Below are 19,434 nucleotides of genomic sequence, written 5' to 3'. Positions count from 1 at the left end.
GTAAATGTATTGTTAGGGATTCGTAAGGATTTTGAAAGTTACATGCACTTATGACATAGAGGTGATGCCCGTAGGATGTCCACACAAACTCTGATTGTCTATCTTCCTAATTTCTGACTATCAGGCTGCAAGCAAAGAGCGCACATATTTTTTCTGTAAAACAAAAGAAAAGGGTCCAATGGCTGCCAATTTTGTTGCCTAATGGTCGAGGATAATCTAAAAATGTGGGGTGGGGTTTTGAATGTATAGCTTACAAATTAAAACATTTTTCCTTTTTATTTAAGTTAAATGTAAATGTAATTAAAGGCATTTAATTACAAAGGCTGAGCTCTGCAGGAACCTTAAGTGTCACATCAAACTGAATGTTCTGAACACTTAAAAAAATGATTCTGCATTCACGATGAGGTGAACCGCACCAGAGTTCACCTGCAAGTGAACACAGACCCTTGGTTCTCTTGTTTGGTCCAGACCAGAGTTTAAGGTGAAGTTTTACACCGTCAGAAGAAACCATCTCTGGACCCGACTAGAACCAGACCTGTCTCAGTGAAGAGCTGTTATGAGACTCAGCTCAGGAGTTCAGAGGGACTCTGGTTCTGTGTCACAGCTCTGAGTCTTTGTGCTGTCGGACCGCTTTCTCTCCGTCTGCTGCTGAGCGTCACCAAGTTCAACCATCTGGATCCGTATGGGCCCCAGTCCTGGACCACATCCAATACCGGTCAGAGCTGACCCTCAGTCAAATGACCCCCCCCCGTCCAGCATGGCCGGTCAACCCGCTCAGGTCCTCAGTCCCCCCTGGCTATGTGGTGCTGTGTGAGTCCGTCAGTGCAGGCAGCTGGACTATGGTGTTCAGGATTGAAGCTGACGGGTCACTCAGCTGGAGCTCATTTAACCAATCACATCACTGCGGATGTCAGACAAGACTCTGTGCGTCTAATCTACATACATGAGACCGAAGTATGGAAACACAGCAGGGCCAAAAACCACTGCCTGAAAGAGTACAGGCATGAAAGTATAAAGGGGAAGCAACAGATTTGGTTTTTCTTCTTTGACCTTTTCTCATCCGAATCAGCCAATCAGGTGTTAGCTCTGCATGGTCCAGTGACACAGGCGATTCTGCAGCTCTGACATATGTTCATGAACAGGAGGTGGTCAATTCTTAAAACTGGTTGGCTAAAAGCACTTGAAGGTTAAATGTACTGAATTAGACATGAAAGAAAAGAGGAAGAAAAATAAGGAAACGGAGAAACTGAGGAGCTCAGTGAAGAGGACCAGGAAGTAGATGAGTCTGGGAATGGGGTGTCTGGTTGAGACATGTTGGTTTCATGATGTGGATGCTCACGCGGCGCCGCCTGTTCAGGCCTGCAGAGGCAGAGGTGGGCGCTACCAGGCTCCAGCTTTCAGCTATAACTTTGTCTTGGATGGAAACTTTACAGACATGAGGCAGCATGCAGCCTCCGTGAACACGAACGTCACCCCCAACTGCTGACATCTGCCGGTGCCTCCAAATATGGACGGCACTTCCTGTTCCGACAGGCTTCATCACCAGGAGTGAAGAAAATCCAGCTGATCATTCTTTCTATAATCCATAATGCAGTCTGATCTTCTGCCTCAATGATGTAAAACTGGACGTGTCACAGCAGCGTGTCTGCAGTTCCTTGTCCTCCACCGGTCAGAGCAGATCGGTGCAACCTGATCAGTCTGCATGAGAACTTCTCAGCAGCTGAAACTGAACCTGAACATGTGCTTTCACAAAGTGTGGAGGGTGGATGTCTCCTGCTCTCTCTGGACATCACCACGGCTTTGTGAGGACAAGCCCGAGCACAGTCCAAGAACAAAAGCTCAGGATTTACAGGAGGAGGCGTCAGGTTTCTCTGACCCGCTCTGTTTGTCTGTTTTTTTTCTCCCACAGGCTTTCAGCTGAAGCATTTCCTGCAAGACAATGAGACTCTGTCGAGATTCCTGCTAGCAAACGCCTCCTTCCCCGAGAAAAGCATCCAACAGATCAGGGAGGCCCACATCAACCTGGAGAAGGTGAGGAGACGTGCTCTGCACATGCTTGGTGCCAGTCAGCAGATTAAAGCTTAAGAGTTCCAAGGAAACATCTAAAAATTGAATCATTTCAATTCTTCCGTTAGCTAAGTCCAATTTCTGTCAGCTGTCAGGCTAAAGGTAGAAGAATCAGCTCTTGAACAGACCTCTCTCAGCTGAAACTGGATCCAGCCAGTTATTGATTCACCTGCAGCAGTAAGAACTGTCATTCTCACTTCTCACAGTTTTCAGATTAAGACCACTAAAGATGCCCAACCCTTTGGCTACAAAACAAGCCCACATTAACAATCTTCTGCAGACGGCAGTCTGGCTTTCTTAAAAAGGTTTATCTCCATTTCATCTCATACATGATGTTCAGAAATTCCTGACATCATGAAAAGTTAGTTTAAGGCTGAAATCTGAGTTCAAGATCAGAGAAGCTTGAACAGAAATGTGGGAAATCTGTGGCTTTGATGAAAAAACTATGCATTACATCCGTGGTCTCCAACCTTTTTCAGGTCACAGACCAGTTAATGTCAGACAATATTTTCACGGACCGGTCTGAACACGGCAGAAAATTACGCTTAATATTCTTTAAGCTTCCGGTTTCTGAAGAATCTGTTTTTAAAATTAAAATGCTACTACAAGAACTTTAGTTTAGAGAAATCTGAAAACATTAGTAATTTTAGGAATGAAGCAAAGTTGTTAAATGGCGTATGCTTATATAACGCGTTTCTATCTTCATCGAAGGCCCAAAGCGCTTTACAGTCACACATTCACACGCTGATGGCGGCTCCGCTGCTGAACACTGGCGCCAACCTTCCCCCAGAGGCAAGGTGGCGTTCAGTGTCGACGGGCAGGGCGGGGATCGAACCTGCAATATTCCGATCATAGGTCGACCGCCCTACCACTGTGGATTTGTAGAAGTTGTTTCTGATTGGTAAAAATTTCAATAAAAGCAACATAACAGTTATTTTCATAGAATACTATTATTACACTGGGAACCCAATCCAGACTCAGATCATCTTTTTGATGGATAAATAAAGAAAAATAAAATGACACAACAAGAAACTTTTCAAATACGTTTAATTGTTTGGTTTTTATTAGCTTTTTAGCTTTAGGCTGCTAACGTAGCGGTCTGAGCAGCTGCTTCAAGTCATGTGACGCATCAAGACAGACAGATGTGGAGAACAGAATCCAGTAGTTTTTCAATGAAAACTTCCATTAGTATCGGAAAATAAACCAAATAAAAATAATAAGTTAGGGAATGTTTGTTATTTTCTGTCTGCTCCCCTGTACCCAGTTTGAGGGTTTGGGGACGCCTGCATTAGAAAATTAGAAGTACAGATGTTCTGATGATTCTGCTTTCATTGGTTTTTGTCTCAGGTGATTGTGGAAGGTTTCAATGTCCACCTGAAGGACATGTGTCCCACAAAGGGGGGCCGCCAGAACCTGACCGACTATGTGAGGATTTCAGACCCAGAAGTGGCAGCACGGGTTCAGCAGGTCATCTGTGAGGCACCGGCGGCCTGGTTGGATCTGGCTGAAGAGCACTTCATGTCCAATCTGGACTTCTTCAGACCCGTCCGGGTAAGAACCCGTTGGGCTCTGCTCTGAATTAAGCTCGTGACTCTTTTTATTTTTTCAAAACTAACGGTTCATCGTGGGCGTGAGGCCCTGAGTGCCGTCTGCCAGGCGCCTGGAGCAGAATCGCTTTTATGACCCCGCCCTCTCAGGCGGAGCAGTACAGGTGCGGACTGTGTGTTTAGCGTGGGCGCAGGCGTGTGGCGGCCTGCTTGCAGGCTCAGTTTCCGTGGCCTGGAGACAGGTTTAGAGCTCTGGAGGTTTCGTGCAGCAGCGTGCCACAGATGCCTCGGTCCTTTTGTGTGTAGAGATCTACAAGCTGCAGGCCAGCGTGTTTCCAAGGCAACACAGAGACCCACCAGAACCTCGCCGGGTCAGACGCGGACCACAATGTCCTCACAGGTTTACTGATCGCAAACAGTTGTTAATATATGATTCGATTTTTAGATGAATGAAAATTAGAATAGAATCATAAAAATCAGAATATCCTGGTTTTTGTAGTTCTGGTGGAGGTCCAGAACATTATCCATGTCTCCTGAAACACCATCAGAAAAAGAAAAGCAGCCAAATCCACATAGACTCAGACTCAAACGTCACTCCTTCTTCCTTGTGTTTGTTTCTAATCATGCAGGCTTTCTAGTTACTGTGTTGAAATGTCAGAACATTCAGATCTTCCCTGACTCCACTTCTGCAACTTTCTCCGTCCATGAAGAAACCTTCAAACCCAAACATATCTCAGTCCTCTGAGGGTTGATGAGCACAGCACAGTGTCATCCATTTAAAACTTTTGAAGCATTTTTAAAAACTCTCATTTCGGCTTTTTCGTTTTTATAGCAGAATTTATACATTTTCACAAACTTTTGTAGTTTCTTTTTGTTTTTCAAAATATTTAGGGTAAGGTTGTAAGATTAGCATTTTGTGTTCATCTGTGCCTTTTTACAGCTTTTGTTTAAAACAAATTTTATATTTGTTTTGGATTTTTAAATTATTTTCTATTGTTGATATAACAACATGAAAGATACCATTTGTTTCTAGAAGACAAGCAACATGATATCTGCACAAAACTAATATTTCTGTGGATAAATCACCGCCCAGCCCGGATTTTTCAGCTTCTGCATTGGTGCAGCTGAACTAAACCTGAACAGTGACCTGGTGTTTGTCCGGTCCTTAGATAAAGGCTCGACTTTCAGCTTTGCTGCTTCCTCACATGACAAACTGCAGAGTCAAGTGAAGCTCTCTGCAGGAAAAGCATGATCCAATGTTTACCTCCAAAACTTTAAATAATCTCACATCAGTTTTGTCTGGTCAAAAAATAGTGAGCAGTCTAAAGTTAATGTCACCTGTGTCTTAAAATGCTTTGCATCCCAGCAGAAACATGGAGCATCTTCCCGTTCTGTTTTCTGATTGGTTCCTGAAAAAGCGTCATATTGCAGAGGTTTTGTTCCTTCAGTTGTCCCAAACAAACACGCCACAGTGAAGATGATACAGACACAGAGCCTGGGAAAAGAGGTGGTCTTTGCTCCTCAGGTCTGAGCACCACCTGGTTTTTGTCATTGTCCTGATTGAGAGCTGTGGACTGACACGTGTCTTTTTCTCCCAGAGGGACGTCCACTCCGACCCCGAGGCCGTTCAGCGGGTAGCCGCTGCAGCCAACAACCTCCTGGACAGTCTGGCTTCGCTCGCAGTGGAGGTGAGGCCCACACCTGATCATGGTTTTTCCCTTTTCCACCGATTTCTCTGTGAAGCCCCAAAGTCCCCTCTCCTCTCCTGCAGTGGGGAGGGGGCCGCCGGGTTCATTTGGCAGCTCTGAGTGTTCCTGCAGGTCTTTGTGTCCACATGAAAGCAGCTGAACAAAGACTGGAACGCCTCAGCTGGTTTCTCCGTAGAGAACACAAACGGGGGGGGGGGGGACAAAACATCAGGCTGTCACAGGGATGACCGGACATGGAGGGGGTCACTGGGAGAACAGTTTTATAATCAGGGTTTATCAGACACACACACCGTCACGCTCACAGATGACTGTGCTTCAGAGAAAACCGGTGAATTTGCTGCGTCAGCAGCTGAGACCACCACAGTCATCTTTCATTGGAAATGTGGGCCCAATGTTGAAACTCCTGGCAGAGGAAGTGTGTCTGTTCCCTGATAGCAGAGGTCGTCTGGGGAACGCCAGCTTCAGCCTCTGAGCAGGAGTTGGGGGATCTTTTGGTCTGTCACGGGACATCATCCAATCAGACCACAGGACCATCAGAAGTTTGTTTGAAGAGTCTGCCAGCAGTTCCAGATCATTTCATCTGTAACTGCAAGAGCTGACAGGTGCTTCATGGGAATGAGCAGCGGTGCGGTTTCTTCACGTGGGTCTGCTTCAGAACCTTCTGCTGTGGGACGACCTCCGACACATTTACCTCTCCCTGTTTCTCAAACTGACTCACTCCTCCCACCTCCCAGGAAACCCCGCCCCCTTAAAAACAAAAACAACAATAAATATTTATTTGCATTTTGCCCTCAGCCATCCGAAAGCACAGTCAGTGAAAGTGAATCACTAAAGAGCCATCCCAAAATATATTTCCTATCCGAGTGTTGCAGCGTCAGCGCACACCTGAGAACGCAGTGCAGAGTATGTGCACAGCCCGTACGCCCACTCACACAAACCTGAAAGCATGTTGAGTCCCGTCGGATCTGTTTCCGACCTGCAGAACATTCCAAAGTAGTGTGGGATACGGCAGATTTACCTGAGCAATGAGGTGAACAGCTGACCTCAGCTCCTGACTGTAATCATGACTTAGGTCAAAAGTACAGAGCCTGTGTCCTGACAAGGATAAAATAAAATATATCTTGTTCCCACAAATTGATATTCCGTTCCCACAAATTAATTCATTTGTTTAAAAAAATAATTATTTACGTCATAAGTCATTCATAAACACGGATTGCTGCTTCGCCTACCGGACTTGGCTCCTAGCTTCATAAACACGGATGTGAACAACAGTTAGATTTACAGCAGATACCTTCACAGTTCTGTCTGTGTGTGTCTCATTACATTGCAAGGAAGACGTGGAGGATGTTTAGAGATCAGATTTATTTATTTTAAAAAGCTCTACAAACGTATCGGTAATCACGTTTTCATGTCTGGGTTCATTCACATCCCGGTGCGCTCTCTGTCCATCCTGCTGCAAAAGCCGCGTTACCTCCGTGTCTCTGTGACCCACATTCGTTCAAAAGGGGAAAAATAAAAACAAGAATGATCGATCTATAATTGTCTCGATGAAGATCAGAAAAATATCAAGATTTAGGATGCCCAAGCTTCCTGCTTCACCTACCAGACATAGCTCCGCCGCAGAGCTCTTTTGCTTGTCGTGCCGGCATTCGGGCAGCTGGCTGGACGTCTACCTGCTGTAAATCCAACTGTTGTTCACATCCGTGTTTATGAATGACTTATGACGTAAATAATTATTTCGTTCGCACAAATGAATTAATTCTTGGGAACGGAATATTAATTTGTTGGAACAGGATACTATTTTGTTCGCACAACTTAATTATTTTGTGGAAACAAGACATGAACTCGTGGGAACGAGATATATTTTGTTTTATCCGTGTCAGGACACGGGCTCCGCTGCGAGCTTTCTGCTTCAGGAGGATCATTGAGTGTTCCTGCTCCACTCCTCATCAAGCTATTCAGAAGTCTGAATGAGTTTGGGTGTTAAATGAAGCTCCAGCGTTCAGTCCAGGTCACACGCAGCCCCTTTGTTTTTGGACTGAGCTGCTTCTTTAGGATCACTGCAGGCTTGCACGTTTAGCGTGCCACCTCCAGATCCTGGACAAGTTCAGACAGGCCAGCCTAAAGGCCAGCGTGTGTCTATTGTCTGCATCATGAATGGAAAAGAAAGAAAACACGTGAGCGCTTAAGTCAGCTTATTTATGAAGCACCAGGTCGTCTCAACACGCTACCAATGAAAGCAAACAACTTTAAAAGACGCAAAAATGTAAACAGTTAGGATTATTATGAACAGATTCTGTTCAGACAGGACAGAATACTGTTTGTTTGTTTGTTGGCTATTTAGTGATCTGTTACTTGTATTATATTTTTGGGTTTCTTGAGCTGTCATAACTGGCTACTTTCTCCTGTGGATTAATAAAGTTCAATTCCATACTTCAACACTCTTTTAAAAGTGGCTGACCAACAGTATGCTTGAAGTTTATTTTACAGAGTATAAGGGATGAAGGCGAGAGGAGGGGAATAACATTGCCCCCCAGCAGAACTGGCTTTATGGCTCAGATCACACAGAATAAGCATAACTATCAGCTTTATCAGAAAACATGGTCTGAATTCTTCAGGGCAGAGATGGCGTCTGCTTTCTGAACTGGTGAACAGAGAGGAGTCTGGGAGATTCTCGGGTCTATCAGCCCCACAACTCACAAACGGTCACAGACATTTAAAGACCCACTGTAAGGGGCTGTAACCTAGCAAGAGAATATGTAGACAGAGAGCTCTCTGTAACGGGGGGGGGGGCAACTGCGCCGCCACCCACAACTCGGAGGTGAAATTCTAATGAACTCCTGCTGCTCGGATTTGGTTTTGGCTAAATGCGGCATAATTGTGATTAATAGACGACAGGGAAGACTTTGAAAATAGATCAAACGATGATCGTTGTGGAACTTTAAAGATCTTCATCACAAGAGCTCCTCCTCATCTCCCACCTGAATGAAAGTGAGCCTCAGTGAAACCAGAACATCACTGTCCATATCCATATTAGTGAGTGAGTGAGTGAGTGTTAACAATACAAACAAAGGAAAATAAAAATACATAGATGTTTGAAACATATTTAAGATATCATAGATTGATTGGAAAATAAAGAAAATAATTTTGTTTTATTGATATCAGAATTGCTTGCAATCATAAATAGACATATTTGCACATTTATATACAGTGCGCACACATGACACTTTGAATCTATGAAATATTAAGTTTGATTGCTGGAAAGAGTGTGTAAAGAGGCAAACGTATTTAACCCCACCCCACCTGTCTGAGGCTGCAGCTCCAGATTGAAGAGGTTTTATGGTTTGAAGATGATGTCACTGTTTATTAGCGGATCCAGAGTTCAGGTTTGTATTGTGTGCGAATGTTGAGCTGAAGCTCCACCTCTCTGTTGTCTGCTGTTGGTTGATAGCTTCTCCACAATCTTCCTCTTAGCCTCTATTAAATCTCATTAGTCTGCTCTTCATCTTTGGTCTTCAGTTGGCAGGAATGAAGAGCTGGATTGATCTGAGGAATGAGATCATCTTCTTGACCCAGAACGCCACATCGTCGCCCAGCGCCATGTACCAGGCCGTCTCCAGGATCGTGTGCGGTCACCCTGAAGGCGGCGGCCTCCAGATCAAATCCCTCAACTGGTATGAAGACAGCAACTACAAAGCTCTGTTTGGAAACCACAACAGCAGCGAGGACGAGTCCACACTCTACGACAACTCTTCAAGTGAGTTCCATGCTTCCTGCTGGGTCCACCAGTCTGACGCACACATCTGCAGGCAGTTTTAACAAATGCAGAGCAAAGCAGAGATGCAACATCCATTCAGTTACTGCAGGCAGACCTTTTGTTTTTCAATAAAATATATTCTTTTCTGTTGGATTTTAGCAAACATTTTTATAACTTTTAAATAAAGGTTTATGTTCGGTTTAAGTGAAAACAGCCTTCCAGGTTTGGGAAATGACTCAAAATTGAATTGTACATTTAATCTACACCTAAATCAAAATCTTGATCTCCTGATTGGAATGAATGCTGGAGTTCTGCAGGCTACCTCAGTCTGTAATCCTCCTGCCCAGTGCTGCGTTTACAGACAGTCAGTGATTTTCAGCTCCTTCAGCGTGTCTGCTGGCAGACCACTGCGACTTTGATGGGTGAAGTCTAACCGTGCTCGTGTTGCAGCTCCGTTCTGTAACAGCCTGGTGAGCAACATGGACTCCAGTCCCATGGCTCACATGATCTGGCAGGCTCTGAAACCTCTGCTGCTGGGGAAGATCCTGTACACCCCTCACACCCCCGCCACTCAGAAGATCATCCATGAGGTTTGACATCATTTCCTGATGATCACGAGCAGTTTAACATGAGCGCGTTTCCATCAGGATGTTTGAGTTTGGCTTCCTTCACGGTGGTCCTCTCTGTGGTGAGTTCAGGTGAACCGGACGTTCCAGGAGCTTGGTGTGTTCAGGGACCTGGGGGGCATGTGGGAGGAGATGAGACCCAAAGTGTGGGACTTCATGGAGAGCAGCCAGGAGATGAACATGATCAGGGTGTGTATGCCCCACCCACTGAATCACCTGGACCTCTTTCTCATGTCTATTTGAAACTAAACCATATTTTGTTTTTTGTGGTTCAGACGATGCTGAAGAACAACATTACTGCTAGTTTTCTTACCAGTAAGCTTGCAAGCACCGACTGGACCGTGGACACATTGTCCACCTTCCTGTCCAATCAAGTGGACAACTCACACCTGCCTGAAAGCATCGTCACCTGGAGGAAAGTCTTCAACGAGACAGACCAGGCCATCATGAGCATCTCCCGTTTCATGGAGGTTAGTTTTTCACTGATCTCATCATTCAGTTTGTACAGGATGGAAGATCAGTATAACGTGTGTGTGTGTTTTTGTGTGTCAGTGTGTGAATCTGGACAAGCTGGAGCCGGTGTCCAACGAGGAGCTAATGATCAACCGCTCCATGAAGCTCCTGGAGGACAGGAAGTTCTGGGCCGGGATCGTGTTCCCAGACATCGCCCCCAACGCCACCGCGCTACCGCCCAAAGTCAACTACAAGATCCGCATGGACATCGACAATGTGGAACGGACCAACAAGATCAAAGACGCGTAAGAACGCTCTCAGAGTAGACCTGTCAGTTGAATAAACTCTGCAGGGCACGCCTTAACGTGTACGGCCATGAGAGTCAGGACACACCAGTCTTTACGAAGCTCTCTGCAGGTCTTCTGGTTAAATTATCTGGTCCCTGAAAGCATTCTGGGAATTCACTGTAAAAACTCTAAAGCCAAAATTTAAGAAAGATTTTATCCTCAGTAGACATTTATTGGATATTTAAAAGCCTCTGTTGCTTTTAATGTTGGTTTTTAAAGCTCCTCTTCGAACCCCGCCCCGACCACATCCATGCAACTCCTAATCATTTAAGTCATGATTATCGCATTTTCTGCAGTGAGTCCATTAACCAGAGTTTTTACACTTGATGATGTAGCTGGGTTAGCGTTAACCGCTCTGTGACCCCAAAAGCGGTTCAGCAAGCTGTGAAGATGGATGGATGGATGGATAAATTCACATTTATTAACTTTTAGGGCAGAATTTGTCTACTAAACTGTAAGTTTTGGCTCTGGCTCAGGTCATTTCAGAGGATACAGACTGGGTGCACATATTTTAGGTTAGATTGCAAAGAGACTTAACGCTTCATGAACGTCTCACTTCGTTTAGGGTTTTCAACATGAAGCTTTGCATATCCATGCCACTAAACACTAGGTGGCAGTGCAGGGTCTGTTTAGTGTTTTTCTTGGATTATAACTTTAGAGGGCCTATATCATGCAAAATCAACTTTTTGAGCTTGTAAGTGTATTATATTGTTCATTCCTCACGAAATGAAAACCCCAAAGTGGTATTTTGATTCTATCATGCATTTCTGAGTATTCCTTTAAAAACCTGCTCTCTGAGCACCAGCCCCTCCCAATCCTCATTAGCGAGGGTTCTCACATTGTGACATCACAAAGTAAGGAACAGCCCCTTCCAGGAAGAGTCTGAGCTGCCAGCAAACACCCGCTTTCTCCACAGAGCTAGCGGTGATCGGCTAAAAGCTGTTTCGGCCTACTCTAGGATGACGTCATGAAATGGGCCACAAGGAATGAAAGGCGGAGCCTCAGAGATCACGTTGTCTTAAATCCGGTTTGGTAAAGAACTCAAGAAAAAAACTCATGTTTAATGAAAAATTGTTCTTTATTGTGCCCAAGGTAATATATTATCATGTACATGGATATAGTTTACTCTTAAAGGCTTTAGAATAGCATGATATAGGCCCTTTAAATGAACCAACTTTACTTTACCGTAGTGGTTCTGCATCCTGACATTCTGTTCTTCTATGTTCCTCCCAGGTACTGGGACCCGGGCCCTCGTGCTGACCCATTTGAAGATATGCGATACATCTGGGGCGGTTTCACATACCTGCAGGATGTCATTGAGCAAGGCATCATCAGAGCACTGACGGGCACCAAGGAGAAGACTGGCGTCTACATCCAGCAGATGCCTTACCCGTGCTACGTAGACGACATGTAAGAAGACTGTCTGGTGGTTTTGGTCTCTTGGTCATCAGCAGGACTCACAGTGTGCCTCCTATGTCTGTCTCAGCTTCCTGCGAGTGATGAGCCGCTCCATGCCGCTCTTCATGACGCTGGCCTGGATGTACTCGGTGTCCATCATTCTGAAGAGTGTGGTGTACGAGAAGGAGGCCCGGCTGAAGGAGACCATGAGGATCATGGGACTGGACAATGGCATCCTGTGGTTCAGCTGGTTCATCAGCAGCCTGATTCCTCTGCTGATTAGTGCAGGACTGCTGGTGTTGCTGCTCAAGGTGAGAACTAGAATGAACAAGAAGAGAAGAAAACGTTACTGTTAGGCCTGCACAATATACCGCAAATTTATCGTTATCGCGACATTAAGCTGTGCAATATGCATACCGCAAAAGACGGCAAAAATCGCAATAAATGGTTACCTTAAATGTGCTAAAACAAACTCATGGCAGCTTGAAATATTGAACAAATGAAACAAATCCCTTTATGCATTTAACCAATCAGAAGGACCCATTTACCTTGTTGATCAATCAGATGAGCCCTTTTATGTTTGATGTTTGCCTCCTACGTCGACAAGGGTCATTTGGAGTATAATTTTTAAACTGTTGCAGTGAAATGGAAATGACATTTTTGGTTTTTTTGCTATTTGTTTATATACCGCAATTTATATCGTTATCGCAATATTAATTACCAATATCGCATATCGCGAGTTTTCCTCATATCGTGCAGGCCTAGTTACTGTTCTTATTTGTAAAGTCTTTAATCTTAAAAATTAAACTGAAATAAAACTGTGTTCTTCAGCACTAATGCTCAACATGTGAAAACTTCTAAAGATCTCTTAGCGCTAATAGGTTCCGCTTGACCTTGAATGGAAAGAAGTCAAAGAAGTTATTATGATTTAGTAACTTATCAAGAACCAATTCACGACTGGGCTTGTCTCACGTCATGAGGCCAGGCTCACTAAGTATTGTGTTAAAAGGAACAAGTGGAAATACCATCAAACCTGCAGTAGTTTGTGGGGAAGCATCAGTTTTGCTATTGGGTTGCTTCAGTTTTGTAAAATGTTCGGTATGTATGAGTTCATTAAACCCAACGACTATCATCCTAAGGCAAGGTCCCACTGGGTGAACAACCTTACTATCTCTCAAACTCTTTTAAAGTGTTAAATGAGTTTTCATTGTGTAGATCACCAGCTGCAGTTTTGTCTGGTCAAGACAGGACTAGTTCCTTCAGCGTTGTATGTTCAGATTGAATCCTTTTTGAAGTGGGGAGTCTCAACGACAGCTTTTCTAAAAGCAGAGCTGAGTTGGAGAAAAAGAGCCCTGTTCATGGAACACTGTGACCGGGGCCATTGTAACATTTAAAAAGGTTATAGGAAAAGACATCTTTTGCAGGGGGCTGCATGGTGGCGCGGTGGTAGAAGGCCCTGGTCAAATCCCAGCTGAGTTCTTCCTGTCTGGAGTTTGCATGTTTGCCTCATGGACTGTACAGGGAGGGGCTTCTCCTTTCACAGCTCTTTTCCAAAATATTAAAGACTTGGTGTCATCGAATGCTACAAACTGCAATTAGTCATTTCTCCTCAATGATCAATTTTCAAACAATTGGCACTTTTGTGACCTCAAAGGGATGTCATCCATAGGTTACTAACAAATTCAAGTCGTTGATTGGTCAACGTTTAACCTGGTTTAACTTTAAATGCGCATTTAATGGCTGCGCCTTTTTATGTAGATCCTGAAAACGGTCTTAAAAAAGTGTGTCGCTGCACATGAGCCCAAGAGCTTTAAACCCTCACTTACATAGACTTGCCTTTGGAAAAGCCGCTTGAACGTTGCCAAAGGCAGTGTGAATTTCAAGTGTGGAATGCGTGTCGGCTGTGGTGCAGAAGGACAGCGGCCGGCCTCTGATCGGAAGATCACAGGTTCAGTTCCAACCTTGCATTGAAGTGTCCTTGGGCAAGACACTGAACCCTACATTACTCCTGGTGGTTGTAGGTTGGTGACAGTGATCGACAGTGGAGCCGCCATTAGTGGGTGAACGTGTGTTAACAGGACTGTGACTGTAAAGCAATTTAGGCCTTAATGGAGGTAATAAAGCGCTAAAAAAGTATAGACCATTTACCGGTGTGAGTGTGTGGCCCTGCATAAGACTGGCAGACTGATCAGGGTGTAGACTGACTTCACCAAACAGTAGCTGGTTTGACTCCAGTAATCCTGTGACCCTGAAAGGGATTCACCTGGTACCAAAGATGGATCCTCTGCAGTGAGCCCTGCTTGACATGCTTTTTGTTTCAGTGTTTGTTTCAGGTCAGTCTACCACCTGATCGTGGTATTATTCTCCATGTTTGGGTGATTTTATGCTTGTTCTAACAATAGAAGAACCATAGGGCCAAAATGCTTGGTCAGGACATCTTAGAGCATGTTCATACTGATAGTGTTGCATTGTGGTCATAAATTAGGGTTTTGTCTCCCACCAGCAGATGTACATAGTCATGGTCATGGTCAAAGATGCCAAAGCCAAGATTGGTGGATAAGGGAACATAAGGGACCTCTTTCACAAAGATGAAACCTAAGCCCCTGTAATCAAAGATGAAACATGTTAGCAGTGTATAAGTGTCATTGTTTCCGTTCCTGCAGAAGGGGAACCTGCTACCCTACAGTGACCCAGGAGTCATCTTCCTCTTCCTGGGGTCGTTTGCTGTGGTCACCATCATGCAGTGTTTCCTCATCAGCACTGCGTTTGCCCGTGCCAATCTGGCTGCAGCCTGCGGAGGGATCATCTACTTCACCCTCTACCTACCCTACGTGCTCTGCGTGGCCTGGCAAGACTATATTGGCTATGGAGCCAAAGTGATGGCCGTGAGTCATCTTTGTCTCACACATTTCATCGTCTTTGCCGTGTTTAGCCTGAGTGAGTCCTCCTGTCCTGCAGAGCCTCCTGTCGCCTGTAGCGTTTGGGTTTGGCTGTGAGTACTTTGCGCTGTTTGAGGAGCAGGGGGTCGGTATCCAGTGGAGCAACCTGCTGTCGAGTCCTCTTCAAGAGGATGACTTCAGCCTCCGTACCACCATCCTCGTCATGTACTTTGACTCCTTTCTATACGGGGTCCTCACCTGGTATATCGAGGCTGTGTTTCCAGGTAAGGCCCTTCTCTCTCAGACAGCAGATTGGGGGAGGATGGATTTTAGATGCAGGAGGAACCTCTGCTCTGGAATCAGAAGTTGGTTAAATTCGCTCCTTATTGCCCATAGGTCAGTATGGGATCCCTCGGCCGTGGTACTTCCCCTTCACAAAGTCTTACTGGTTTGGAGATAAAGATGAAAACTCCAGCAAAATCCCTTTAAATCGGAGAAGAAACCAAACTGGTAAGTAGACTGTTACTATGGGACACCACAGAGTGGAGATCTTAAAGACCCTCTGCGATGAAAATAGTGTTTTTGACGTATTCTAGTGACATTTTTCTGGTAATGGAGGGCATATATGAAGCTCAAAACTGCATTTCTGAATATTTCTGTATTCAAACCGTTGTGAATCAGGAGCAGACGAAATAAATGCATTTTGAAAAGGAGTTTAATTTCTGACATAGACAATACACTCGTCAGGTCACAAGCTCCCTGCTCCACTCCATTCTAGACTAGACTAGACGACTAGATCCATGTATGTTTTTCGTTTTCCTCGTCCGAGCTGACATCTGGCTCAAACTGTACAGTAGAATAGCTGCAATATTGCTCGCCATTTTTGTTGCACCACAAATGTTAGCTTGGGGTTGTGAGGGGCTGTAAGCTAGCATAAGAGCATGTAAACAGAGTGCTCCCAGTAATGGGTAGGGGAAGGGGGGCGAAGTTGCTACACACCAAAAGTCCCGCCCACAACACAGAGGTGAATATCTAATGAACTCCTGCTGTTCTGTAGAAACTATGTCCTAGAAAATGACACAGGTTTTTGATTTAGGCTAAAAACAGCATCATCATGATCAAAAGACAACTGGGAACGCTTAAGTGGAACTTTAAGCCTCACAGAGGGATAGCGTTTTGTGCAAAAATTAGCAGAAATAGCTGAAAGCTTTGTATACCTGCTTACAGCTGTTTGTGTGGAGGAGGAGCCTGCTCACCTGGAACCTGGGGTCTACATCGAGAACCTGGTGAAGGTATACCGTCAAGGTAAGAAGCTAGCGGTGGACGGACTGACGCTGGGATTCTACGAGGGACAAATTACATCCTTCTTGGGACACAATGGAGCTGGAAAAACGACCACCATGTGAGCTCCTGATATGATGCCACTTCACACTCTGACAAAAGCAGGACTCTCACAGATCCCATCTTGCAGGTCCATTCTAACCGGCTTGTTCCCTCCCACTTCTGGCACCGCCTACATCTTGGGAAAAGACATCCGGACGGATCTAAATGCCATCAGGCAGAGTCTGGGCGTCTGTCCGCAGCACAACGTCCTTTTCAGCATGTGAGTCCATCACTGCCACAGTTCTCTGTCACCTAACATTGAGCCTCTACTCAGTTTGTCTGTGTCTGTGCGCCCCCTGCAGGCTGACAGTGGAAGAGCACATTTGGTTCTACGCCAGACTCAAAGGTCTGCCGGAGGAGCAGGTGAAAGGTGAGATCGAGCACATCCTCCAGGACACGGGGCTGCAGCACAAACGCCGGTCCAGAACCAGCACTCTGTCCGGGGGCATGCAGAGGAAGCTGTCGGTGGCCCTGGCCTTTGTGGGGGGAGCAAAAGTGGTGATCCTGGACGAGCCCACCGCTGGCGTTGACCCGTACGCCCGCAGAGGCATCTGGGATTTGCTGCTTAAGTATCGACAGGGTGAGCCTCATCGACCCCATTCACCCGGATTCCCTGGTTCTGGGATTTGGATCTAAATCTGCTCTCCTCTCAGGTCGGACCATCATCCTCTCCACACATCACATGGACGAGGCCGACATTTTGGGTGACCGCATCGCCATCATCTCTCATGGGAAGCTGTGCTGCGTGGGTTCCTCTCTCTACCTGAAGAACCAGCTGGGGTCAGGATATTACCTGACGCTGGTGAAGAAGGACCCAGAAACATCACTGAGCTCCTGCAGGAACTCCTCCAGCACCATCTCCTTCAACAAGAAGGTCTGAGAACCAGCAGAGCTCTCTCTGCTCGCTTCTCTCAGTTTTCCTAACACTCCTCCCTCCCTGAGCGGCACGTTCCATTTGTGTTTCAGGATGAAGAAAACACCTCGGTGAGCAGCAGCGACGCAGGACTCGGCAGCGAACATGAAAGTGAGGCAGCAACCATCGGTGAGCTCTCAGTTGGTTCCGAGCTTTTGATTCCCTCACATGGAACCGATCCTTATCTCCGGTCTTTTCCAGAGAATGGCCCGGCAGCCTCCATCTGCACTGTCCCCTTTGTGCCCACCGACACGTCTCTGGTGTCAGCCCTGATCCTGCGTCATGTCCCGACCGCTCGCCTGGTGGAGGACCTGGGGCACGAGCTGACCTACATTCTGCCGTACAGCGCCGCCAAGAACGGAGCCTTTGTCGAGCTCTTCAAGGACCTGGACTTGAAACTGCACGAGCTCGGCATCTCGAGCTACGGAGTGTCCGACACCACGCTGGAGGAGGTGGGACACCATCTAGCAAGCAGCTCAGTTTTTGAATCCTCGCGAAGTCTGACTTCACTGTTGCAACTGAGAAAAAATGTTTGCTCACGAAAACACATTTAACGTCTTTCCAGATTTTCCTGAAAGTGGCTGAAGATAATGGAGTGGATACTGAAGTTCTCTCAGGTGAGCAGGAAGTGGCCTTCACCTTTCAGAGTAAGACTCTGGAGGCTAGTTTTTACCGTCTGTGTCTGCTTGTTCAAAGACGGCACCCTTCCCGTCCGGGCACGGAGGAGGACTCACGCCTTTGGGGGCGGAGAACATCAGAGCTGCCTGAAACCCATATCAGAAGACGACACCTATGACTGCAATGACTCAGAGGGAGACCCTGGTACACAAAAACACAAAAGTACACAACAAAACACCATAGTCACTGAAATCAACAACATCATAAATCAGTGCTTCCTAAGAAAAGATCCAGTGACCCCCCCAATACTAACACTTATCTTATAATTTATCTTGATTTAAATCAAAATCTTGTTTACAATTGGACTCTTTTTATTTATATGTTGTATAATCAGGTGTACATCTGAATAAACCTCCTTTGTACTAATGAGGTTATTGTCATTATAGCTGCTCAACATGAGAAAAACCTGCAATGTGTGACATCAGCGATCAATACTGCGATGACGATATGACTTGCAATACATGAACAAAAAGCAAAACCAAAAACAACGAGTGTTCCCTCGCTATATCGCCGTTAGACTTTTGGGTCGCATTTATACTGCATGGTTCAAGTGACCCTATTCCGATTTTTTTTCCTCTCATGTGGCACAGATCGGATATGACCGGTGAACGTGTAAGCAGGACAAAAGCGCATGGATTCCGATTTTCTCAGATCGGATACAGGCCTCACTCATATGTGGAAATAAATCGGATACGAATCGGCTACGTGCATTTGCGTGTGCCATGTAAGCAGACAAATCGGATATTCCCCAGTAAATGCAAGTAGTATGTCAGTGACGTCAACGCAGAAGACCACCGACTGAGATCAGATGACTTATAAGGTGCTTTTGTGTGCTGATTTTGCTGTTCGAGGACAGCTGGAGCCCCATCTGCATGTTACCTTTCAGCTTCAGGCTTCAGACCGTAGTCGGAAACCGCTGTTATTTCCGGTCCCGGTCGGGACGCAAACGGTAACTAATGAAGCGGGACACCGTTGCTCTGGAACAGGCTAGAAGCCTTTCATTCCTTCGCTTGGAGGATCAAACTGTTAGTCCAGCACAACGTCTGCAAACACTTCCTCATTCAAAACTCAGAGAGAGCTGGCCGAGCAGCCCTTCTTTTTCCTCTCCCGCGCATCCCTTCAGGAGCGCTCAAGGCAACGCCTCCTTCCGTCGCTGCGTTGCCTCCATGACAACCGCAGTCACACAAAAGTCTGAAGGATGTCTGCGAAAGGCGGAAATGCTGCTACGTAGTCCTCAGAACGTCTACGTTTGATAGCTTCAGCATTGTTTACTGTAAATGCAAAAATCAGATACGGGTCACTTTTAAAAGATGATTTAAGTGGGTCGTCAAAAAAATCGGATATAGTCAGAAAATTGGATTTGGGCATCAAGACCTGCAGTGTAAAGCCGGCCTTTGTGCTTCACAGATTTTGTTCAGTTCAGTATTACATGTCTTTTTTTTCGTTCTCGTTCTCTCCAGTGCATTGTTTTCTGCGCCTTGATTGGCTGGTGACCTTGTCAATCAATCTCCTCCGGGCTGTACAGAATACACTCAGTTTGCCACATTTACACAAATCTTAAATTAAGATGATTTTATTTATTGTTTTCATTCTAAAATGCTGGACTTGTTTTTTTTTGTGAAGTTTAGGAGTTTAATAATTGTGAAAGTGTATAAAGTCTGTAGTGATGAGTTTTGC

At 45.6% G+C, this 19,434-nt stretch overlaps 1 protein-coding gene across 1 annotated transcript in view; it reads left to right on the top strand.

The window, feature by feature from the left end:
• Window positions 1-19,434, top strand: part of LOC101163308 (ATP-binding cassette sub-family A member 1) — a 53,824-nt gene that overhangs the window by 23,519 nt on the left and 10,871 nt on the right. The window contains exons 6-26 of the mRNA XM_011473151.3: window positions 1,910-2,031; window positions 3,415-3,618; window positions 5,213-5,302; window positions 8,843-9,080; window positions 9,531-9,670; window positions 9,779-9,895; window positions 9,982-10,176; window positions 10,259-10,464; window positions 11,740-11,916; window positions 11,993-12,215; window positions 14,568-14,789; window positions 14,863-15,067; window positions 15,180-15,293; window positions 16,011-16,185; window positions 16,255-16,386; window positions 16,469-16,746; window positions 16,820-17,040; window positions 17,133-17,208; window positions 17,281-17,531; window positions 17,645-17,696; window positions 17,776-17,901. Coding sequence (XP_011471453.1) covers window positions 1,910-2,031; window positions 3,415-3,618; window positions 5,213-5,302; window positions 8,843-9,080; window positions 9,531-9,670; window positions 9,779-9,895; window positions 9,982-10,176; window positions 10,259-10,464; window positions 11,740-11,916; window positions 11,993-12,215; window positions 14,568-14,789; window positions 14,863-15,067; window positions 15,180-15,293; window positions 16,011-16,185; window positions 16,255-16,386; window positions 16,469-16,746; window positions 16,820-17,040; window positions 17,133-17,208; window positions 17,281-17,531; window positions 17,645-17,696; window positions 17,776-17,901 — 3,564 coding nt within the window. The remainder of the gene's footprint in view (window positions 1-1,909; window positions 2,032-3,414; window positions 3,619-5,212; window positions 5,303-8,842; window positions 9,081-9,530; window positions 9,671-9,778; window positions 9,896-9,981; window positions 10,177-10,258; window positions 10,465-11,739; window positions 11,917-11,992; window positions 12,216-14,567; window positions 14,790-14,862; window positions 15,068-15,179; window positions 15,294-16,010; window positions 16,186-16,254; window positions 16,387-16,468; window positions 16,747-16,819; window positions 17,041-17,132; window positions 17,209-17,280; window positions 17,532-17,644; window positions 17,697-17,775; window positions 17,902-19,434) is intronic.

Source organism: Oryzias latipes, chromosome 10, assembly GCF_002234675.1.
Source record: "Oryzias latipes chromosome 10, ASM223467v1".
Taxonomy (NCBI): domain Eukaryota; kingdom Metazoa; phylum Chordata; class Actinopteri; order Beloniformes; family Adrianichthyidae; genus Oryzias; species Oryzias latipes.
Note: the sequence above shows the minus strand (reverse complement) of the source record. Positions and strands in the feature narration are given on the sequence as shown.